A 19,482-nucleotide genomic window follows, 5' to 3' on the forward strand; every position below is an offset into this window, starting at 1 on the left:
AAATTTCATTGAAATTGGTTCAGGGGTTTTGGAGAAGAAGATTTTTGAAATTTTAGTCAATTTGACCCTTTTTGGCCCCGCCCCTCAGGCCCCTGGGGGCTTAGGACTAAACCGGCAACTATTTTTGTTGACCTTTGTCCATGGAAGGTCCCAGCAAAATTTCATTGAAATTGGTTCAGGGGTTTTGGAGAAAAAGATTTTTGAAATTTTAGTCAATTTGACCCTTTTTGGCCCCGCCCCTCAGCCCCTGGGGGCTTAGGACTAAACCGGCAACTGTTTTTGTTGACCTTTGTCCATGGAAGGTCCCTGCAAAATTTCATTGAAATTGGTTCAGGGGTTTTGGAGAAGAAGTCGAAAATGTAAATTGTATACGGACGGACGACGGACGACGGACGACGACGGACGACGGACGACGACGGACAAAAGGCGATCGCAATAGGTCACTTGAGACTTTGTCTCAGGTGACCTAAAAATTAATATTTTATTTTATTTTGACTGCACTGATTAAATACTGTAACTTACAGGAAACTTCATCCCAATTATTAGTGTCTTTGTACAAAATTTACCAAATGGCAAGCCTCTAAAAACATACACTGAATCCCTAATATTGGAGACACTGATGCTGATACCATAGTATAGAAATAGCTTGTCTTCTTCAACTGCTACATAACAAAATGACTCCCTTGATCATATATGTTTCTATGTTACACATGTTTATCTATTGTAACTAAAACTATAAGGCAGTGTGTCTTTATTCCGATGGAAGATACAGCAGGTAAATGACCAAGACCCCTTAGTCACCATGTATCACCAAACATACCAAGGGTTTCTAAAACACAAATTTAAAAACTGGGTCAAGGTCATACAGCACAGCAAGCTAATTAAGACCCAAATATCATAGCTCAAGGTCATACAGCACAGCAAGCTAAGGCCCAATTATCATAGCTCAAGGTCATACAGCACAGCAAGCTAAGGCCCAAATATCATAGCTCAAGGTCATACAGCACAGCAAGCTAAGGCCAAAATATCATAGCTCAAGGTCTTATAGATCTCAATTTATTTAAAAATAAATTTGATGGTGGACAAACAGAAACCTGCCAATATGATCACAGGCCCTTTGTGCAATCACAATTTCAGAGTAATTAAATCATCTCTTTAAATGGAAGTTTGCGTTTGATTTCAGTGTTTTCTTAATCAAAGAGCCATAAGGGAAAATATTTCTGAATTGTTATACAGACATACTTTATTTTGAAGTCTTTTAAGTGTGTCAAACTCTGTTTTGGTCAGATTTTTCCTGGCTGTTTTGGCAATTCTTGGCATCTTTGATCCAACATCCAAGAGATCTTCAAAAGAAAGAACAAAGCTTTTATTTTCATTTCTTACACATTTATGGTGAAGGAAATATTTTGTAAACAGGAACAAAAACAAGAACAAGCTTTGACGAAGATTAAGGATCTCTAACTCACAAATGTCTCATAAACCATCCCTGCAATCAAAAATGACACATTACAAAATATGACATTTGAATCAGCCAACAGAATCTGATTTACAGGCATAAATGCATTGATCAATCAGAAGCTATGACGGCCATCCTCAATCCTAAAACTTGAAAGACAGCCATTTAACATAAAGGATATATCTTAAGGATCCCTGTCCCACTGCACGTCAGTAACCTCCCCTTTATATCGTTTAGGATATAACTGTAGTACAATTTGGTTAAGTCTCTTCTACTAGCCACGTAGTTCAGTCAGTGAGAGCAACAGTATAGCAATCTGGAGTGGAGTGTTTCAACCCCCCGGTGTAGCCTGTAACAGTACTAGTATAGCAATCAGAAGTGGAGTGTTTCAACACCCCGGTATAGCCTGCAACAGTATAGCAATCTGGAGTGGAGTGTTTCAACCCCCCCCACCCAGGTGTAGCCTTCAACAGTATAGCGATCAGAAGTGGAGTGTTTCAATCCCCCGGTGTAGCCTGCAACAGTATAGCAATCTGGAGTGGAGTGTTTCAACCCCCCCCGGTGTAGCCTGCAACAGTATAGCAATCTGAAGTGGAGTGTTTTAACCCCCCGGTGTAGCCTGCAACAGTATAGCAATCTGAAGTGGAGTGTTTCAACCCCCCGGTGTAGCCTGCAACAGTATAGCAATCTGAAGTGGAGTGTTTCAACCCCCCGGTGTAGCCTGCAACAGTATAGCAATCTGAAGTGGAGTGTTTCAACCCCCCGGTGTAGCCTGCAACAGTATAGCAATCTGAAGTGGAGTGTTTTAACCCCCCGGTGTAGCCTGCAACAGTATAGCAATCTGAAGTGGAGTGTTTCAACCCCCCGGTGTAGCCTGCAACAGTATAGCAATCTGAAGTGGAGTGTTTTAACCCCCCGGTGTAGCCTGCAACAGTATAGCAATCTGAAGTGGAGTGTTTCAACCCCCCGGTGTAGCCTGCAACAGTATAGCAATCTGAAGTGGAGTGTTTTAACCCCCCGGTGTAGCCTGCAACAGTATAGCAATCTGAAGTGGAGTGTTTCAACCCCCCGGTGTAGCCTGCAACAGTATAGCAATCTGAAGTGGAGTGTTTTAACCCCCCGGTGTAGCCTGCAACAGTATAGCAATCTGAAGTGGAGTGTTTCAACCCCCCGGTGTAGCCTGCAACAGTATAGCAATCTGAAGTGGAGTGTTTTAACCCCCCGGTGTAGCCTGCAACAGTATAGCAATCTGAAGTGGAGTGTTTCAACCCCCCGGTGTAGCCTGCAACAGTATAGCAATCTGAAGTGGAGTGTTTCAACCCCCCGGTGTAGCCTGCAACAGTATAGCAATCTGAAGTGGAGTGTTTCAACCCCCCGGTGTAGCCTGCAACAGTATAGCAATCTGAAGTGGAGTGTTTCAACCCCCCGGTGTAGCCTGCAACAGTATAGCAATCTGAAGTGGAGTGTTTCAACCCCCCGGTGTAGCCTGCAACAGTATAGCAATCTGAAGTGGAGTGTTTCAACCCCCCGGTGTAGCCTGCAACAGTATAGCAATCTGAAGTGGAGTGTTTCAACCCCCCGGTGTAGCCTGCAACAGTATAGCAATCTGAAGTGGAGTGTTTCAACCCCCCGGTGTAGCCTGCAACAGTATAGCAATCTGAAGTGGAGTGTTTCAACCCCCCGGTGTAGCCTGCAACAGTATAGCAATCTGAAGTGGAGTGTTTCAACCCCCCGGTGTAGCCTGCAACAGTATAGCAATCTGAAGTGGAGTGTTTTAACCCCCCGGTGTAGCCTGCAACAGTATAGCAATCTGAAGTGGAGTGTTTCAACCCCCCGGTGTAGCCTGCAACAGTATAGCAATCTGAAGTGGAGTGTTTCAACCCCCCGGTGTAGCCTGCAACAGTATAGCAATCTGAAGTGGAGTGTTTCAACCCCCCGGTGTAGCCTGCAACAGTATAGCAATCTGAAGTGGAGTGATTTAACCCCCCGGTGTAGCCTGCAACAGTATAGCAATCTGAAGTGGAGTGTTTCAACCCCCCGGTGTAGCCTGCAACAGTATAGCAATCTGAAGTGGAGTGATTTAACCCCCCGGTGTAGCCTGCAACAGTATAGCAATCTGAAGTGGAGTGTTTCAACCCCCCGGTGTAGCCTGCAACAGTATAGCAATCTGAAGTGGAGTGTTTTAACCCCCCGGTGTAGCCTGCAACAGTATAGCAATCTGAAGTGGAGTGATTTAACCCCCCGGTGTAGCCTGCAACAGTATAGCAATCTGAAGTGGAGTGTTTCAACCCCCCGGTGTAGCCTGCAACAGTATAGCAATCTGGAGTGGAGTGTTTCACCCCCCCCCACCCAGGTGTAGCCTTCAACAGTATAGCAATCAGAAGTGGAGTGTTTTAACCCCCCGGTGTAGCCTGCAACAGTATAGCAATCAGAAGTGGAGTGTTTCAACCCCCCGGTGTAGCCTGCAACAGTATAGCAATCTGAAGTGGAGTGATTTAACCCCCCGGTGTAGCCTGCAACAGTATAGCAATCTGAAGTGGAGTGTTTCAACCCCCCGGTGTAGCCTGCAACAGTATAGCAATCTGGAGTGGAGTGTTTCAACCCCCCCCCACCCAGGTGTAGCCTTCAACAGTATAGCAATCAGAAGTGGAGTGTTTCAACACCCCGGTGTAGCCTGCAACAGTATAGCAATCAGAAGTGGAGTGTTTCAACCCCCCGGTGTAGCCTGCAAAAGTATAGCAATCTGGAGTGGAGTGTTTCAACATTTATATTTTACATTCAGGGCACTGATGTTGATTTATATTTTACACTCAGGGCACTGATGTTGATTTATATTTTACACTCAGGGCACTGTTGATGATTTATATTTTACACTCAGGGCACTGTTGATGATTTATAATTTACACTCAGGGCACTGTTGATGATGTATATTTTACACTCGGGGCACTGTTGATGATTTATAATTTACACTCAGGGCACTGATGTTGATTTATATTTTACACTCAGGACACTGTTGATTTATATTTTACACTCAGGGCACTGATGTTGATTTATATTTTACACTCAGGGCACTGATGTTGATTTATATTCTGTTTATTTCACCTTTTTTTCATAAAGTTCCACAAGGTATGGTTTCCTTTCAGAAATGATTGATCAAAGCTATAGTAATAGGGGTGAAAGGGTTAAAGGCCTATAGCTAGCTCCTCAGACGTAAGATGTCAGTCTTGAATACACAATGTCATGTGGAATCAGCCCATCACTACGGATTATTTAATGAAAGGTTGGTCAACCCCTCCTTGAGTACAGATTCTGATCCCAATCACAAGTTGAAAATAAAATTCTGACTGACCGTTACTGATAAGGGGAAAACATGAGTTTTATAGACAACTGATAACACCGAACAGATGATGCACAATGTAAGACAGGATTTCACAATGTGTACATTTAACACCATTATGCCATATACGTATATCAACCTGCAAAGGATTGACAAAGTCAGCTTGATAGAACTTGAGCCATATCTCAGCCAATCAAAGGCCAAGGTGGCCATCTTAATTCTGAAACTTAAAAGTCGGTCATTCAAGAAATACTTTCCCTATTTATCAATTCCACAAAGCATAAACAAATTCAGTGAAATAGAATTACAGTTACAACCGTCGGCCAATGACAGACATTTTGCAAAAATGCTGATTTTACCTTAAATGTCTTTTATGACCTGCAACACAAGAGGCCAAAAGAGCCTGTATTGCTATCATGGCAATATATTCTCATCAAAAGTAGTACTGCTGCATTTCCTCTGATTTGGCTCCATATCTCTGGTCCCAAGGATCATGTTTCAAACCAAATCTACTTTTGTTTTTAATTCCTTGACTGATGATGAAGGAGTAGGATTTTCATAGATTTATCTTTGACTTCCCTATTTGGCCCTCCCCTCTGCTCCAATTGGGCTACAACCTCTGTTTATACTACATTAAAATTGGCATGTGCCTCTGCCCCTGTGGGACTACATCCTGTGCAAAAATCAAGGAGTTTTCTTGGCCCAAATTTGCTGCAGAACAAGTTTAAATAATATCTCTTAGCCGAAGGAGTAAGATTTTAAAAATCTGTATTCCCTATTACACACTGTCCCTCTGCCCCCAACATTGATTCCCCTTGATGAAAAATTGCTTCAGACAAATTTAATTAAAATTTGTTCAATTGCTCTTGACAAGTAGTATTTAAAGGGAAATTGACAACAGACAGACGATGGATATGTCAAACCATGTACAATAAAAGTTCACCTGCCTTCCAAGTGTGTGCGCTGAAAACAATCACACAGTCAATGATCCATCTAGTACACACTACCAAAGTGTTCCTGTAGGAACGTACTTCAGTAAATTATGATCATTTATCAATTGGAATTAACAAGTACAAAGAAAGAACTTCATGTCAAACTCACCGCATGGTTTAGTTTTTTGATGATGTACTACATGCAAAAATTGCTGCTGTTCCTCGGATGTTCCTCTATCTAGAACCCAATTTCCATCTACATGCAGACCCCTTGTTCCTCCATCTGACATGCTAAATCGGCCTGAATTAGAAGCTGAAAATCGTAAAACAATACAGAAAATGTAGGTGTATTGATTTTTGTATTAAACAGTTCAGCATCAATATGTGTAACCTTACATTTCAACTATAATTTTCAATTTAGACTTTGATAGGAAAGCATAAAGAGTCTTAAAACACTAATCAATATAGTGAGTACAACTCAACAGTTAGGTGTTCTTTACATCCTACACTGACCTACAGTAATAATGATTTAAGTATGACGTGTTATTACATCTAATAAATTAGCCACACTGTATGATAAAACACCTTGAACTGAGACGAAATGTATGATAAAAAAAACTTGGATTGAAATGATTAAGATAAATTGTATGATAAAACACCTTGGATTGAGATGATTGAGATGAATTGTATGATAAAACACCTTGGATTGTGATGATTGAGATGAATTGTAAGATAAAACACCTTGGATTTAGATGATTGAGATGAATTGTAAGATAAAACACCTTGGATTGAGATGATTGAGATGATTAAGATGAATGGTATGATAGTACACCTTGGATTGAGTTGATTGAGATGAATTGTATGATAGTACACCTTGGATTGAGATGATTGAGATGAGATGATTGAGATGATTGAGATGATTGAGATGAATTGTATGATAAAACACCTTGGGTTTAGATGATTGAGATGAATTGTCTGATAAAACACCTTGGATTTAGATGATTGAGATGAATAGTATGATAAAACACCTTGGATTTAGATGATTGAGATGAATTGTCTGATAAAACACCTTGGATTGAGATGATGGAGATGAGATGATTGAGTAGATTGAGATGATTGAGATGGTTGAGATGAATTGTATGATAAAACACCTTGGATTGAGATGATTGAGATGATTGAGATGATTGAGATGAAATGTAATTAATCTCTGACTTTCAGTTGTGATAGACATTAAAGCATAAGCCCTGAATGTGTTTTACTAAAATATTTTAGGAATGCTCTTAAAAACGATAGCATGACTGAAGTGATTTTGACCTTAAGTTAGACATAAAGTAGGTGTTTAGAAAAATCATTGCTACACAAACTTACCCATACAACATGAACCACCGGCTGATTCTGCTTGTCTCCGCATCCTAGCAGGTAGTGCCTTTATTAATATAAAACAGCCAATTTACTTGAGAAATCCACTAACTTCATCCTAACTATGACATTATTATCATGCATTATATATGATGTGGTTAGAACATCAGTATCACATGTGAACTTTTTGTTTAAAACTTGAACTCAGTAGATGAATGGTATTGGTAAATCTTACTGGATTGTTTTTCATCATTTTTCTATTGCATTAAAATTACTTGCTTTCAGAACATCTATATTGAACTGTACCATTTCTTGAATTTTAAAGAGTGCAGATAAGCACTTTTTTCATTTATATTAACAAGGACCAGATTTCACTAACCATCCATTATTGACATTGTATTAACCAGGTAATTGTCATCACATTCAAATTAAAAGAATATATCCAGTAACGTATACGTAGCAGTTTATTAACCTACAAATTACCTGATTTCTCTTAATATGTCTCCCTGTAGCTAGATTACCTTACATCTCTCGCTACTATGTTTTCTGAAATTGATTAAGTACATGTTCTTTTTCTGATGACCTGATGTCACTCTACAGCTAGATTACCTGATGTCTCTCTACAGCTAGATTACCTGATGTCTCTCTACAGCTAGATTACCTGATGTCTCTCTACAGCTAGATTACCTGATGTCACTCTACAGCTAGATTACCCGATGTCTCTCCACAGCTAGATTACCTGATGTCTCTCCACAGCTAGATTACCTGATGTCACCCTATAGCTAGATTACCTGATGTCTCTCTACAACTAGATTACCTGATGTCACTCTATAGCTAGATTATCTGATGTCTCTCTACAGCTAAATGACCTGATGTCTCTCTACAACTAGATTACCTGATGTCACTCTATAGCTAAATGACCTGATGTCTATCTACAGCTAGATTACCCGATGACTCTCTATAGCTAGATTACCTGATGTCTCTCTACAGCCAGATTACCTGATGTCACTCTACAACTAGATGACCTAATGTCTCTCTACAGCCTTACTACCTGATGCCTCTCTACAGCTAGCTTACCTGATGTCTCTCTATAGCTTTACTACCTGATGTCTCTCTAGAGCTAGATGACCTGATGCCTCTCTACAGCTAGATTACCTGATGTTTCTCTACAGCTAGATTACCTGATGTCACTCTATAGCTAAATGACCTGATGTCTCTCTACAGCAAGCTTACCTGATGTCTCTCTACAGCTAGATGACCTGATGCCTCTCTACAGCTAGCTTACCTGATGTCTCTCTACAGCTAGATGACCTGATGTCTCTCTACAGCTAGATTACCTGATGTCTCTCTACAGCTAGATTACCTGATGTCTCTCTACAGCTAGATTACCTGATGTCTCTCTACAGCTAGATTACCTGATGTCTCTCTACAGCTAGATTACCTGATGTCTCTCTACAGCTAGATTACCTGATGTCTCTCTACAGCTAGATGACCTGATGTCTCTCTACAGCTAGATTACCTGATGTCACTCTATAGCTTTACTACCTGATGTCACTCTACAACTAGATTACCCGATGCCTCTCTACAGCTAGATTACCTTATGCCTCTCTACAGCTAGCTTACCTCTAGATTACCTGATGTCACGCTATAGCTAAATGACCTGATGTCTATCTACAGCTAGATTACCTGATGTCTCTCTACAGCTAAATGACCTGATGTCTCTCTACAACTAGATTACCTGATGTCACGCTATAGCTAAATGACCTGATGTCTATCTACAGCTAGATTACCCGATGACTCTCTATAGCTAGATTACCTGATGTCTCTCTACAGCTAGATTACCTGATGTCACTCTATAGCTAGATTACCTGATGTCTCTCTACAGCTAGATTACCTGATGCCTCTCTACAGCTAGATTACCTGATGTTTCTCTACAGCTAGATTACCTGATGTCACTCTACAGCTAAATGACCTGATGTCTCTCTACAGCTAGCTTACCTGATGTCTCTCTATAGCTAGATGACCTGATGCCTCTCTACAGCTAGATTACCTGATGTTTCTCTACAGCTAGATTACCTGATGTCACTCTACAGCTAAATGACCTGATGTCTCTCTACAGCTAGCTTACCTGATGTCTCTCTACAGCTAGATGACCTGATGCCTCTCTACAGCTAGCTTACCTGATGTCTCTCTACAGCTAGATGACCTGATGTCTCTCTACAGCTAGATTACCTGATGTCTCTCTACAGCTAGATTACCTGATGTCACTCTATAGCTTTACTTCCTGATGTCACTCTACAGCTAGCTTCCCTGATGTCTCTCTACAGCTAGATTACCTGATGCCTCTCTACAGCTAGCTTCCCTGATGTCTCTCTACAGCTAAATGACCTGATGTCTCTCTACAGCTAGATTATTTGATGCCTCTCTACAGCTAGATTACCTGATGCCTCTCTACAGCTATCTTACCTGATGTCTCTCTATATCTAGATGACCTGATGCCCCCCTACAGCTAGATTACCTGATGCGTCTCTACAGCTAGCTTACATGATGTCTCTCTACAGCTATATAACTTGATGCCTCTCTACAGCTAGGTTACCTGATGTCTCTCTATAGCTAGATTACCTGATGCGTCTCTACAGCTATATAACTTGATGTCTCTCTACAGCTATATAACTTGATGTCTCTCTACAGCTAGCCTACCTGATGTCTCTCTACAGCTAGATTACCTGATGTCACTCTATAGCTAAATGACCTGATGTCTCTCCACAGCTAGCTTACCTGATGTCTCTCTATGGCTTTACTACCTGATGTCTCTCTATAGCTAGATGACCTGATGCCTCTCTACAGCTAGATTACCTGATGTCACTCTATAGCTAAATGACCTGATGTCTCTCCACAGCTAGCTTACCTGATGTCTCTCTACGGCTTTACTACCTGATGTCTCTCTATAGCTAGATGACCTGATGCCTCTCTACAGCTAGATTACCTGATGTCACTCTATAGCTAAATGACCTGATGTCTCTCTACAGCTAGCTTACCTGATGTCTCTCTACAGCTAGATGACCTGATGCCTCTCTACAGCTAGCTTACCTGATGTCTCTCTACAGCTATATTACCTGATGCCTCTCTACAGCTATATAACTTGATGTCTCTCTACAGCTAGATTACCTGATGTCTCTCTACAGCTAGATTATCTGATGTCTCTCTACAGCTAGATGACCTGATGCCTCTCTACAGCTAGCATACCTGATGTCTCTTTACCGCTATATTACCTGATGCCTCTCTACAGCTAGCTTACCTCATGTCTCTCTACAGCTATATTATCTGATGCCCTCTACAGCTATATTATCTGATGCCTCTCTACAGATATATAACTTGATGTCTCTCTACAGCTATATTACCTGATGCCTCTCTACAGATATATAACTTGATGTCTCTCTACAGCTATATTACCTGATGCCTCTCTACAGCTAGATTAACTGATGACTCTCTACAGCTAGATTACCTGATGTCTCCCCACAGCTAAATGACCTGATGTCTCTCTACAGCCAGCTTACCTGATGTCTCTCTACAGCTAGATGACCTGATGCCTCTCTACAGCTAGATGACCTGATGCCTCTCTACAGCTAGCTTCCCTGATGCCTCTCTACAGCTAGCTTACCTGATGTCTCTTTACAGCTATATTACCTGATGCATCTCTACAGCTATATAACTTGATGTCTCTCTTCAGCTAGATTACCTGATGTCTCTCTACAGCTAGCTTACCTGATGTCTCTCCACAGCTAGATTACCTGATGTCTCTCTACAGCTAGCTTACCTGATGTCTCTCCACAGCTAGATTACCTGATGTCTCTCTACAGCTAGCTTACCTGATGTCTCTTTACAGCTATATTACCTGATGCATCTCTACAGCTATATAACTTGATGTCTCTCTTCAGCTAGATTACCTGATGTCTCTCTACAGCTAGATTTCCTGATGTCTCTCTACAGCTAGGTGACCTTATGTCTCTCTACAGCTAGATTACCTGATGCCTCTCTAAAGCTATATAACTTGATGTCTCTCTACAGCTAGATTACCTGATCAGCTAGCTTACCTGATGTCTCTCTATAGCTCTACTACCTGATGTCTCTCTATAGCTAGATGACCTGATGCCTCTCTCTACAGCTATATAACTTGATGTCTCTCTACAGCTAGATTACCTGATCAGCTAGCTTACCTGATGTCTCTCTATAGTTTTACTACCTGATGTCTCTCTATAGCTAGATGACCTGATGTCACTCTATAGCTAAATGACCTGATGTCTCTCTACAGCGAGATTGTTTGATGCCTCTCTACAGCTAGATTACCTGATGTTTCTCTACAGCTAGATTACCTGATGTCACTATATAGCTAAATGACCTGATGTCTCTCTACAGCGAGATTGTTTGATGCCTCTCTACAGCTAGATTACCTGATGCCTCTCTACAGCTAGATTACCTGATGTCCCTCTATAGCTAAATGACCTGATGCCTCTCTAAAGCTAGCTTACCTGATGTCTCTCTACAGCTATATAATCTGATGCCTCTCTACAGCTATATTAACTGATGCCTCTATAAAGCTAGCTTACCTGATGCCTCTCTACAGCTAGATTAACTGATGACTCTCTACAGCTAGATTACCTGATGTCTCCCCACAGCTAAATGACCTGATGTCTCTCTACAGCCAGCTTACCTGATGTCTCTCTACAGCTAGATGACCTGATGTCTCTCTACAGCTAGATGACCTGATGCCTCTCTACAGCTAGATGACCTAATGTCTCTCTACAGCTTTACTACCTGATGTCTCTCTACAGCTTGCTTACCTGATGTCTCTCTATAGCTTTACTACCTGATGTCTCTTTACAACTAGCTTACCTGATGTCTCTCCACAGCTAGATTACCTGATGTCTCTCTACAGCTATATAATCTGATGCCTCTCTACAGCTATATTAACTGATGCCTCTATAAAGCTAGCTTACCTGATGCCTCTCTACAGCTAGCTGACCTGATGTCTCTCTACAGCTATATTATCTGATGCCCTCGACAGCTATATTATCTGATGCCTCTCTACAGTTATATTACCTGATGCCTCTCTCCAGATATATAACTTGATGTCTCTCTACAGCTATATTACCTGATGCCTCTCTACAGCTAGATTAACTGATGACTCTCTACAGCTAGATTACCTGAAGTCACTCTATAGCTGAATGACCTGATTGCTCTCTATAGCTTTACTACCTGATGTCTCTTTACAACTAGCTTACCTGATGTCTCTCCACAGCTAGCTTACCTGATGTCTCTCTACAACTAGATTATCTGATGCCTCTCTACAGCTAGATTAACTGATGACTCTCTACAGCTAGATTACCTGATGTCTCCCCACAGCTAAATGACCTGATGTCTCTCTACAGCGAGATTGTTTGATGCCTCTCTACAGCTAGATTACCTGATGTTTCTCTACAGCTAGATTACCTGATGTCACTATATAGCTAAATGACCTGATGTCTCTCTACAGCCAGCTTACCTGATGTCTCTCTACAGCTAGATGACCTGATGCCTCTCTACAGCTAGATGACCTGATGCCTCTCTACAGCTAGCATACCTGATGTCTCTTTACCGCTATATTACCTGATGCCTCTCTACAGCTACATAACTTGATGTCTCTCTACAGCTAGCTTACCTGATGCCTCTCTACAGCTAGATTAACTGATGACTCTCTACAGCTAGATTACCTGATGTCACTATATAGCTAAATGACCTGATGTCTCTCTACAGCGAGATTGTTTGATGCCTCTCTACAGCTAGATTACCTGATGCCTCTCTAAAGCTATATAACTTGATGTCTCTCTACAGCTAGCTTACCTGATGCCTCTCTACAGCTAGCTGACCTGATGTCTCTCTACAGCTATATTATCTGATGCCTCTCTACAGCTATATTCCCTGATGTCTATAGCTAGATGACCTGATGCCTCTCTACAGCTAGCTTCCCTGATGCCTCTCTACAGCTAGCTTACCTAATGTCTCTCTACAGCTATATTATCTGATGCCCTCTACAGCTATATTATCTGATGCCTCTCTACAGATATATAACTTGATGTCTCTCTACAGCTATATTACCTGATGTCACTCTACAGCTAGCTTACCTGATGTCTCTCTACAGCTATATTATCTGATGCCTCTCTACAGCTATATTAACTGATGCCTCTCTACAGCTAGCTTACCTGATGCCTCTCTACAGCTAGCTTACCTGATGTCTCTCTACAGCTATATTATCTGATGCCCTCTACAGCTATATTATCTGATGCCTCTCTACAGCTATATTACCTGATGCCTCTCTACAGATATATAACTTGATGTCTCTCTACAGCTATATTACCTGATGTCTCTCTACAGCTATATTACCTGATGTCACTCTACAGCTAGCTTACCTGATGTCACTCTATAGCTAGATGACCCGATGCCTCTCTACAGCTAGATTACCTGATGTCACTCTATAGCTTTACTACCTGATGTCTCTCTACAGCTAGATTACCTGATGTCACTCTACAGCTATATTACCTGATGCCTCTCTACAGCTATATTATATTACCTGATGCCTCTCTACAGCTATATTATCTGATGCCTCTCTACAGCTATATTACCTGATGTCTATCTACAGCTATATTACTTGATAGCTTTATAGCTAGATTTGCTGATATCCATATACAGTGAAACCTAACTTACTCACGAATATCCCCTACCCTTCGAATAGTTCACTTGGTCCCGACCGTATTCTTATATATATTTGTAAATTAACCTTGGATTCCTCAAACAGCTATTGCTCTAATACCTTAGCTGTATTCCTCGAACACTGATTTATCACCCTCCACTCAAAACCTTAGTATTCCACCTATCTATTCGTTGAACAGGTAGACACACCAGCGTGTATAGCTGCGTGCCGTCGATATGCCTAGAGGCACAGGCTGCGGTCCACGCTCATTGTGCTAAATTAGAGGATTAACGGCAGTATCATTCAGTAACTGTACCGTTACCCTGGTGTAGCTGCATTATCATTTTGTGTGCATATTTATTATTTTCCAGACGATGTGTTGACATTGATGATTTGGCGGGAAGGTTAATTCACTGGGTGTGTAAAACCCTATTTCAGCATTGCAATATTAGGCGGAAATCTCATAGCAGATTCTCCACCAACTTTTTATAGATATTCAAACTTGAGTTCGTCATAACATGATAACAGGGATTGAAGATTTTCTTCATTTTAAAATAATCAAAGAGTTCCACACGTTTTGATATTTTGTAAAGTTAACCTAGCCGATTACAGTATGGTGGACTATGTCAAAACGACAAGCTTCTAGATATCGACTTAGCCATTCTGGACTAGAAGGCTAGATATCGACTTAGCCATTCTGGACTAGTAGGCTAGATATCTATTTTTTCCGCCCGTTCATATACCTGCGGCAATGCTACACCTCTTTGTCTCCTAACTGACATCTCACATTCCCTCCACGCAACATCGTCAGCATTGGCCTAGTTAGAAATAATATAGAAAAGTATTCACAAAGTGAAACAGCAGAATTTGACAACTTAAACACCAGAAATTGTATACAAAGAACAGATCTAGTTTCCCAACTCCCCTTGCCTTGACAAGGGTGGACTGCATTACCTAGAGCCCTATGAGCCTAAATGTCTAGCGGAGTGAAATTCATTCATAATTTAAGGACTTAAAGAATGGTTTAAGTTGGAAACATTTTTTCAAGACAACTTTCATCTGAAGCCCCTTTCACAAAGATGCTCTCTGCATTTTGTATAGTCCTTATGAGGAAACATGTACCAGTATTTCTCCTATATTACAAGCCTACATGTTGTCTCAGTCTCCTCATAAAGATATTTTCTTCTTTGGTTTTTGACCCTTATACCTCCCATGTGAATATTGTTTTAGATTGTTCAATATCAACCCCTTTAGGACCTATCTATTAGTCCCTTTAGCAGCAAGGCCAATCAATAACACATAACAGAAAGGGAAGCCCCTTGTAAAAACGCTTAGAACCAATATTTATTTTTCCCCTTTGTAATTCTATTCTTTATCCCTTATAGCTTGTTGTTCCTACATTTGGAGACCAGTGGATTTCACCTCTGATTCTCCTAAGTCTTCAGGAGATTAAAAAGTGGTACATGTAATGTCCTGTTTAAGGAAACACCCCTCAACCCCTACCCTCCTACTTTGAGGAAACTTTAAGTCCATTGTCATAACGATGTTTCCTTTCATGTTTTGCTGAAATATGTTCGGTCTTTATATAAGGGAAGCTCAGACAAAGTAATGCAAAGTTCATTATTTATATATATTTTATCACACAACATTATAAGTCTTCTATGTGATAAACAACTTGTGGAATAATCTGATAACAGCTATGGCGGGTTGCTATGCCTATTTCCCCAAAGTTGTGATCCGCTACAGCGCGCGTGCCGCCGTGTACTGTCATGTGGTGTCCTCATGTATTTTTATATAGGTAGCTCTTTCGGAATCCTGTGTCTAAGAATAGATTATCTTAAACATACGAATTTAAGAAAATGGCTGTTAAAACATGCGTTTCTCGATAAAGACTCAACAAAATGTTTATTTCACGTTATTTATAATAATTCAAAACAAACCATACGCTGTATGTAGCAAAAGATCGTACAATCATTACCAACAAGTTTTAAAAGGATATAATTTTCATTACTACTGCCTGCATCATGCCATTACCTGTTTTTATTACGAATCACACATCTTCCAAATTACATATAATTTTCGAATAACGTGTATTGCGCTGCTTACTTTGTATTGCAGTCTTCCTGTTTGCCACCAAGTGATTCCTATGTATCATATCTTCATTATTTATATTCAAGAAAATCTCAATCTCAAATCAGACCTATGGAAAGTATTAATAACGTTTGTGTTCATTATAGGGATATATATGGAAATCACATACCAATGGCGGTTCATCAGATTTCTCATCCATAGCCATTTTCTTTTTCCTTTTTGGTAATTTTGGCACCGGTAAATTTTTAACCTGAATTTTTAAGTTTATGTACAATTTGATTTATTTAACTTGAAATACTGTATACTGGGAGTTTCACTGCAGTTAAATTTTCGTCCTTTTTGTCCGCCAGAATGAGGGCAAATATATCATTACAGCCAACAATTGTTAACAACATAATGATAATAAAAGTTAAGGGTAAATTTCATATTGGCTTAAAATGGATCTTACTTTTGAGGGGTGAAAATTTCCCGGAACACAGTATTTGATTTGCAATATTGGACAAAACAGATTTGATACGAGATTTCGCAATATGGTACACCTCAATATCCTGGTTCCATTCATAAGCGACACAAATGCTCACACAATAGCTACAATAATATCTTATCATTAAAGGTATGACTTATGACTTTAAATTATAATCCTCACAGACAACATGTCAAATCTGTAATTAATGTAATTGCGAATAAGTTGGGCAAGCAAAAAGGAACTATAAGATATTAAGGCAAAGTAGCATCATTGTTTTACGAATATATTTTTATGAATATACTTATGTTGACATTGAAATTCTGAAAGACAATCTCATTTTAGGTATTGCCATATTTGACCAAAATATTTCATCAAAATCTGCTTAGAAATCAAGTTGGTAGAGTGAGATGGTTCACAAATTTCTATCAACATTTACAAAGACCTAATGCCATCAATCCTGGAGCCCTGAAGTATAAACTCATTCCAGATGTTCTCTTACTTGTTCTTTGTATAAAGCTTGATGAAATTCTGTTAACCAAATGATGTCCCTAGAGACATGATATTGAATCGGAACAAGACTGGACAGGGGTAACACCATATGATCCCAATAAAATGTTTGGTGGGGGAGGAGGGACAGGGACAGGGGCCGTAATGATAAAAAACCTTTACAAGTGTGTCCACACATACCCATTGCTGAACAGGACATAACTAGAATTTCTTGAATCACCTCAGCTATAATCACAATCAAAGCACAACAGCAATAAATATGGTTACCTAGATGTAACTGACAGAACATATTACTCTCTTTGTTATAATTTGTGTGTCTGACACTGGTGACAGATCTTGCTGAAAATTGACAGGTTCAACTCCTATTCTGTCTAAACAGTACCTCGAAAAAGTATATGCCTAAACATTTCATACCACAGAGATGCTTGATAAAGATTGTCAGATGTATCTCCTGGCAAAAAAGAGTACAGATAGAATGGCCACTCTGACCATAAGTGCTGTCCTGTTTCCTTGTAATGAACAACTGCCCTCATCCTGTCATGGAACGATTCGGGTACAGGTTATGGTGGAGTCATTTTAATAGGCTTATCAAATGGAACTCCTAGTGCTAACTTCTTCACTGACCATTGACCCATTGATGATCATAGACAAGCACATGCCTAAACCATTCACTCACAAGCCCCCCCCCCCCCTTTCCTCCTTGGATGAAGGGAAATAATTGGCTTTGAAAATCAGGTGGGATATCTCATGACAATGGGATCCCTGAACCCTCTTGACTACCACCATCCCTAGACAATGGGATCCCCAAACCCTCTTGACTACTGTCATCCCACGACAATAGGATACTTGAACCTTCCTGACAACTGCCATCCCACGACAATGGGATCCCTAGACCCTCGTGACTACTGCCATCCGAAGACAACAGGATCCCCAAACCCACCGGACTACTGCCATCCCACGACAATGAGACCCCTAGACCCTCCTGACTACTGCCATCGTAACACAACAAGATCCATAAACCCTCTTGACTACTGACATCCCACGACAATCGAATCCCTGGACCCACTTGACTACTGCCATCCCACGACAATCGAATCCCTGGACCCACTTGACTACTGCCATCCCACGACAAGGGGATCCCTAGACCCTCTTGACTACTGCCATCGGAAGACAACAAGATCCATAACCCCTCTTGACTACTGCCATCCCACGTCAATGGGATCCCCAGACCCTCTTGACTACTGCAATTCGAAGACAACAGGATCCACAAACCCACCGGACTACTGCCCTCCCATGACAATGAGATCCCTAGACCCTCCTGCCTCCTGCCACCGGAAGACAACAAGATCCATAAACCCTCTTGACTACTGCCATCCCACGACAATCGAATCCCTGGACCCACTTGACTACTGCCATCCCACGACAATGGGATCCCTAGACCCTCTTGACTACTGCCATTCGAAGACAACAGGATCCACAAACCCACCGGACTACTGCCATCCCATGACAATGAGATCCCTAGACCCTCTTGACTACTGCCATCCCACGACAGTGAGATCCCTGAACCCACTTGACTACTGCCATCCCACGACAATGGGATCCACAAACCCTATTGATTACTGCCATCCGAAGACAACAGGATCCCCTGAGACCCTCTTGACTACTGCCATCGGAAGACAGCAGGATCCATAAACCCTCTTGACTACTGCCATCCCACGACAATCGGATCCCTGAACCCACTTGACTACTGCCGTCCCATGACAATGGGATCTCCAGACCCTCTTGACTACTGCCATCCCACGTCAATGGGATCCCCAGACCCTCTTGACTACAGCCATCCCATGACAATGTGATCCACAAACCCTCCTGACTTCTGCCATCCAATGACAACAGGATCCACAAACCATCTTGACTACAGCCATCCAATGACAACAGGATCCACAAACCCTCTTGACTACAGCCAACCGATAACAACGGGATCCATAAACCCTCTTGACTACAGCCATCCAATGACAATGGGATCCCCAATGAAATTTTTGCATCTATTGTCTAATACATTCCGAGTCAATCGACAGAATTACATTTCCTCCCATGTAGCACTACTTTTTGAGCTTTCAATACACAAATGACAGTTTGATTGACCTACCTTCTCCAAGGGAACACTGCTGTCTAAGCTTCTTTCTAAAGTACTGGTTAATGTCCAACCATCACCATCACCTTGTGAAACCTACAATTTAGAAATTTAAATCACTAAACAATTCGAGATATTAGAATTAAATTCTGACTGAAAATGAAAAATGTATACTCAAAAGTATAATTTCCCTACTTAAACTATATTTAATTCTACATGCTCCCCAGGGTATTGAAATTCACAACTTTTATACTATACGACCTTTTAATCCATGAAGAGTATTTGACTCCAGCACATCTGGGCCTGAAGAAGAAGATTGTTGAAGTTTTAGCCAATTTTACTCCTTTTGGCCCCGCCCTCAGGGGTTAGATCCATAATATTCACATTGCTTTTGACCATGGAACTTTCCTGTAATTTTTTTATTGAAATTGGTTCAGTGGTTATGGAAAAGTAATGAAAAATGTGAAATGTTTACA

At 40.9% G+C, this 19,482-nt stretch overlaps 1 protein-coding gene across 5 annotated transcripts in view; it reads right to left on the bottom strand.

Annotated features, from left to right (window-relative positions):
* The window catches only part of LOC110454327 (poly [ADP-ribose] polymerase 4-like), a 75,241-nt gene that overhangs the window by 2,824 nt on the left and 52,935 nt on the right, over nucleotides 1-19,482 (bottom strand). For 3 of the 5 annotated variants that reach the window (XM_021503783.1, XM_021503779.1, XM_021503780.1), the window contains 6 exons: nucleotides 19,022-19,102; nucleotides 16,072-16,152; nucleotides 14,555-14,629; nucleotides 7,094-7,151; nucleotides 5,895-6,038; nucleotides 1,243-1,343 (listed from right to left, as the gene is read on the bottom strand). In XM_021503783.1, coding sequence (XP_021359458.1) covers nucleotides 1,243-1,343; nucleotides 5,895-6,038; nucleotides 7,094-7,151; nucleotides 14,555-14,629; nucleotides 16,072-16,152; nucleotides 19,022-19,102 — 540 coding nt within the window. The remainder of the gene's footprint in view (nucleotides 1-1,242; nucleotides 1,344-5,894; nucleotides 6,039-7,093; nucleotides 7,152-14,554; nucleotides 14,630-16,071; nucleotides 16,153-19,021; nucleotides 19,103-19,482) is intronic. The other 2 variants (XM_021503781.1, XM_021503782.1) reach the window with 2 other exon arrangements.

Source organism: Mizuhopecten yessoensis, unplaced genomic scaffold (genome assembly GCF_002113885.1).
Source record: "Mizuhopecten yessoensis strain PY_sf001 unplaced genomic scaffold, ASM211388v2 scaffold7763, whole genome shotgun sequence".
Classification (NCBI taxonomy): Eukaryota; Metazoa; Mollusca; class Bivalvia; order Pectinida; family Pectinidae; genus Mizuhopecten; species Mizuhopecten yessoensis.